This window comes from Molossus molossus, unplaced genomic scaffold (assembly GCF_014108415.1).
Source record: "Molossus molossus isolate mMolMol1 unplaced genomic scaffold, mMolMol1.p scaffold_m16_p_5, whole genome shotgun sequence".
NCBI classification, from domain to species: domain Eukaryota; kingdom Metazoa; phylum Chordata; class Mammalia; order Chiroptera; family Molossidae; genus Molossus; species Molossus molossus.
This window is the reverse complement of record NW_023425388.1, coordinates 85,564,339-85,569,644: the sequence shown is the minus strand read 5'-3', so window position 1 is coordinate 85,569,644 and position 5,306 is coordinate 85,564,339. Positions and strand designations below refer to the sequence as shown.

Below are 5,306 nucleotides of genomic sequence, written 5' to 3'. Positions count from 1 at the left end.
ATTCAAGGTTGCAGCTATAAGTAAACTCAACAATATACAAGAAAACTCAGAAAGGCAGTTCAAAAAGCTCAGTAATAAAATTAATGAACAAAAGAAGCACTTTATCAAAAAGACTAAAACCATAAAAAAAAAAATTCTGGAGTTCAAGAACTCAGTAAAGGAGAAGAATCCACCAGAGAGCACTGGAAACAGAGTAGACATGATGGAAGACAGAATTAGTGAATTTGAAGATAGAAACCTAGAAATGATCCAGGAGGAAAGAGAGAGGTACAACAAAAGACCTCTATGGGAACAAAACTGACTACATTAGAAAGAGCAACACAAGGGGCTGTGGACTGAGCCACTGGGGTCTGTGACGGATCTCAAGGATGGCTGGATGAAAACTTGCTCAGAAAGCCATTGACTGTAGCTTTTGGGGAGATTATATCCTGAGACCAGAAGGCTACTGCTAACTGCCTGTAATCCTGGAATAAGACTCCAGCCCCCCCAAGATTGGCTACTCTACCTGAGAATCCATCTGCTATCAACTGGGCTTACTACAAGACCATGTAGTGAAGGCTGGCTTGGTAGATGACTTTAAGAAAAAGTTTAATGCCCTGAAGGTCCTTGTGCCAGAGGATAAGTATAGTGCCTGGTGGATGCTGAAGTAAATAAGATGTGAAAAGTTGTGCTGAGTTTTTGTCTCTTTCAAAGACCAGAATTGAGCAATATGAGAGAGTTGGAGAAGATGAAGAACATAATTTTATTTAATCATGTGACCATTGAGGATTTGAATGAAGTCTTCAATAAACCAATAACACAAGAATAAGTATCCCTACTGGTCTCAGAAGCCAATTGAGACTTTATAAACTAGAGTCTGGGAGATAGCTCTGACTCTCATATTATAAACTCTGGATGTTACAAATAATATTACAGTGCAAAACAAACAAACAAATGAGCAACTTAAGAACAACAGGTAAACTAGAGGGGGAAGACAAGGAGAAGGAAACAGAGTGCCTACTCAAAGAAACTGATGAGAACTTCCCTAAGGAAATAACTGAACTCTAGAATAGGGAAAGCTAACAGAACATCTAATTATATCAATGCAAAAAGATGTTCTCCAAGACATATTTTATTCAAACTGTCAAAATAAATGACAAAGAAAGAATTCTCAAGGTAGCCAGGAGGAAAAAAAGTATAACTTACAAAGGAAACCCCATTAGAGTTTCATATGATTTCCCAGTAGAAACATTACAAGACAGGACTGGAAGGAAATATTCAAAATACTAAAAGATAGAAACCATCAGCCAAAGATAATATACTCAGCAAAGGTATCTAAATGCTTTAGATATGAAGGAGAAATAAAGGCTTTCCCAGATGAACAAAAACTAAGAGTATTTACCACCAAGAGGCTGCATTACAAGAATTGTTCAAAGGAGCTCTTCTACTGGAAACAAAGACAATTATTCTAAGCCTTGAGTAAGATGACTTACAAACAGAAGCAGAAAACTATAAATCTTTCAGAATAGGATATTAAACAGTTGTAACAGGTTTAAGGAGGGAAAGGGGTACTGAAAATAACTATAACTACTCTAATTTGGTAATGAATGCACAAATAAAAAGGAATACTTTGTGACAACAAAATAAAAAGGAGGAAGAAAAGGAGTGAATGGTTACAAATGATAGGAGGTAAAAGGTAATGAGAAAAATGACTATTTTATGTATGAGATATTCTACACAAATCTAACGGTAATCACAAAACAAAAATACAGAGCTGAGACACATACATAAAAAAGGAGGGAACAGGAAAAAAATCATACAACACTGCCAAACTAAAATAGCACAATCACAAGGGAAAAGAAACAACGGAGATATAGAGCAATCAGAAAGCAAAAGACCACATGGCTATAGTAAGTCTTTATATATCAACAATCATCCACAATGTAAATCAACTGAACTCACAAATCAAAAGGCACAGAGTAGCAGGATGGATTAAAAAACAAGACCCAACTATATGTTGCCTACAGGAGACTCAATGTAGCTCCAAACATAGGCTCACAGTGAAAGGGTGGAAGATGATACCTCAAACAAATGGCATCCAGAGAATGGCAGGTGTAGTACTACTTATACCAGACAAAAGAGATTTCAAAATTTTAAAAGGTAAGGTGTTAATATTCGAAATTTATAAAGAACTCAACACCAAAATAACCCAAACAATCCAATTGAATAAACAATTAAAAAATTGAATAGACACTTCTCTGGAGAGAACATACTGATGGCCAATAGACACATGAAAAGATGTTCAATGTCACTAATCATCAGAAAAATAAAATTATAACCACAATATCACCTCACACCTGTCAGAATGGTTACTATCAATAAATCAACAAGTTTTGGTGAGGATGGGGAGAAAAGGAAACCCTTGTGTGCTGTTGGTGGGTAGATTAGTGCTGTCACTGTGGAAAACAGTATGGAGGTCCCTCAAAAAATTAAAAATGGAATTGCCTTATGACCCCGTGATCCCACTTCTGAGAATTTATCCAAAGAAACCCAAAACACTAATTTGAAAGAATACACGCACCCGTATGTTCATTGCAGCATTATTTACAATAGCCAAGCTATGGAAACAACAACATAAGTGCATATCAATGGAAGAGTGGATAAAAAGTTCTGGTACATATAACCAATGGAATATTACTCGGCCATAAGAAAGAATGAAATCTTACCATGTGCGATAGCCTGGATGGACCTAGAGGATATTAAGCTAAGTGAAATAAGTCAGACAGAGAAATACAAATACCATATGTTTTCACTTATATGTGGAATTTAAAGAACAAAATAAATGAACAAAATAGAATCAAACTCAGATACAGAGAACAAGCTAATGCTTGCCAGAAGGGAGGGGGATTAGGAGGCTGGGTTGAAACAGTGAAGAGATTAAGAACTACAAATTGGTAGTTACAAAACAGTCACAGGGATGTAAATAAGGCATCTAGCCAATAATATTTTAATAGGTATGTATGGTGCCAGGTGGGTACTTAAAATATAGGAGGGGACCACTTTGTAACCACTACACCATACACCTGAAACTAACATAAAATAATACTAAATATAAACTGTAAAATAATGACATTCACAATAAAAAAGATTTAAAAAGGTAACAAGAAACAAAGATGGATATTTTATCATGATAAAGGGGACAACTCTTAAGACATAACACTTATCAATATATATGCACCCAATCTATGAAGCAAATACTAACAGAATTAAAGGGCAAAACTGACAGAAAGTACAGTTATAGTAGGGGACCTGAATATTCCACTGATAGCCATGGACAGATTATCCATACAGGAAATATCAGCCTTAAATGACACATGAGAACAAATGGACTTAATCCATATTTGTAGAACTTTCCATCACAAAATGACAAAATACACCTTCTTCTCAAGTGCACAAGGAACAGTCTCAAGAACAAACCAAATGTTGGGGCACAAAACTAGTCTCATTAATTTAAGAAGACTGAAATCATATCAAGCATGTTTTCTGACCACAATGGTATGAAACTAAAAATTAACTACAAGAAGAAAGATGGAAAACCCACAAAAATGTGGAGATTAAACAACATACTATTAAACAATGACTGGGTCAAAGAAGACATGAAAGATCAGAAGATACACAGAGACCAATGGAAATAAGTCATACCAAAATTTTTGGGATGCAGCAAAAGCAGTTGAAGGAGGTTACAGCATTATAGGCCTCTCTCAAGAAACTAGAAAAATCTCAAATAAACAATCTAACATCGCACTTTTAGGAGCTAGAAAAGGAAGAATTAACAAAGCTCAGAGATAGCAGAAGGAAGGAAATAACAGAATAAATGATAAAAAGAAAAAAATTAATGAAACAAATAGGTGATTCTTTGAAAAGATAAAACTAGAAAACCTCTGGCCAGACTCAACAAAGAAAAAAAACCCACTTAAATAAAATCAGAAATAACAGTCTGAGGAATGGGGTAGTCCCAGAGACGTGGAAGTGGGGTACAGACTGACAATCCCCAGAAGAGGGGGTGGTGGGGAAGAGATAAACCACAGAACTTATATGCATGTATGCATGAACGGTGGACATGGACAGCAAACTGGGGACAGGGCGGGGAGGGAGAGGGAGGGGGTAATCAGTGGGGGAAAAAGGAGAAACATCTGTAACAAAAATTAATAAAAAATAAAATAAAATCAGAAATGAAAGAGAAGTTACAATGCACACTAGAGAAATACAAAGGCTTACACAAGAATATTATGAAAACCTCATGCCATCATATTCAATAACCTGGAAAATAAATAAAATCAGAAAGAGAAGTTACAAATCATACCACAATAATACATGGGCTTATATGAGAATACTATGAAAAGCTCTATGTCACCAATTCAATAATTTAGAGATAATGGACAAATTCTTAGAAATACACAGCATTCCTAGACCAAATCACTAAGAACTGGAACACTTAAACAGAGCGATCACTAGGAAGGAGAGTGAAGTAGTCATCCGCTCTGAGGAATACTGGGTTGCAGCTGCAGTGCAGCTCCATTCCACCCACTCCTGCTCCTGACTCATTGCTGTTCTCTCACAGAGGGACAATCTGGTCAGGAAGCCACACAGCAGACAAGGCTCGAAAGGATACAGGAAGTACACCCATGGAACCAGAGGTGGTGACTCACCAAATCAGAATTACTCTAAGAAGGTGCAATGTAAAATCTTTGGAGAAGGTGTGTACTAACTTGGTGAGAGGCACAAAGGAAAAGAATCTCAAGGTGAAAGGACCAGTCCAGATACCTACCAAGACTCCACAGGAAGTTTTTCAATATTATTTTGTATTAGTTTTGGGTGCACAGACTTGGAATCATTTTCAGATAAAGATCCACAGGCGACTCATTGGCCTGTACTGTCCTTCCGAGATTGTTAAGCAAATTACTTCCATCAGTACTGAGCCAGGAGTTGAGGTTGAAGTTACCATTGCAGATGTTTAAAATCAATCTTTGTAATAAATTGATGGACAGATGAACGGAAGGAAGGAAAGAAGGAAGGGAAGAAGGGAGGGAGGGAGGGAGGGAGGGAGGGAAACAGAAATAAAAAAACCTCCCAAGACAAGTACCATATAACTGCACTCGTATGTGGAATCTAGTGAACAAAATTAACAAACAAAATAGAAACAGACTCACAGATAGAGAACAGACCAACAGCTGTCTGAGGGGAGAAGCTGGTGAAAAAGGTAAAGGGATTAAGCAACAACAACTTTTAGACCCAGACAACAGTATGGTGATTACCACAGGAAAAGG

General features: G+C 36.8%; 1 protein-coding gene and 1 pseudogene across 1 annotated transcript; both read left to right on the top strand.

Moving 5' to 3' along the window:
• The first annotated feature begins 368 nt into the window (after nucleotides 1-368).
• Nucleotides 369-848, top strand: LOC118617812 (annotated as a pseudogene).
• A 1,206-nt stretch (nucleotides 849-2,054) lies between these two features.
• On the top strand, nucleotides 2,055-4,997 carry LOC118616994 (40S ribosomal protein S20-like). The gene is made up of 2 exons (XM_036242519.1): nucleotides 2,055-2,139; nucleotides 4,618-4,997. Exons 1-2 carry the CDS (start codon nucleotides 2,055-2,057, stop codon nucleotides 4,995-4,997), a joined length of 465 nt encoding a protein of 154 aa, XP_036098412.1.
• Nucleotides 4,998-5,306: the final 309 nt, after the last annotated feature.

What these genes read in the sequence shown, in the direction of transcription:
- LOC118616994 (XM_036242519.1), top strand. Translation starts at nt 2,055, where the DNA reads ATGATACCTCAAACAAATGGCATCCAGAGAATGGCAGGTGTAGTACTA. An exon ending in AGATTTCAAAATTTTAAAAG is followed by an intron (nt 2,140 to 4,617) that starts GTAAGGTGTTAA and finishes CAATCTGGTCAG; the next exon opens with GAAGCCACACAGCAGACAAG.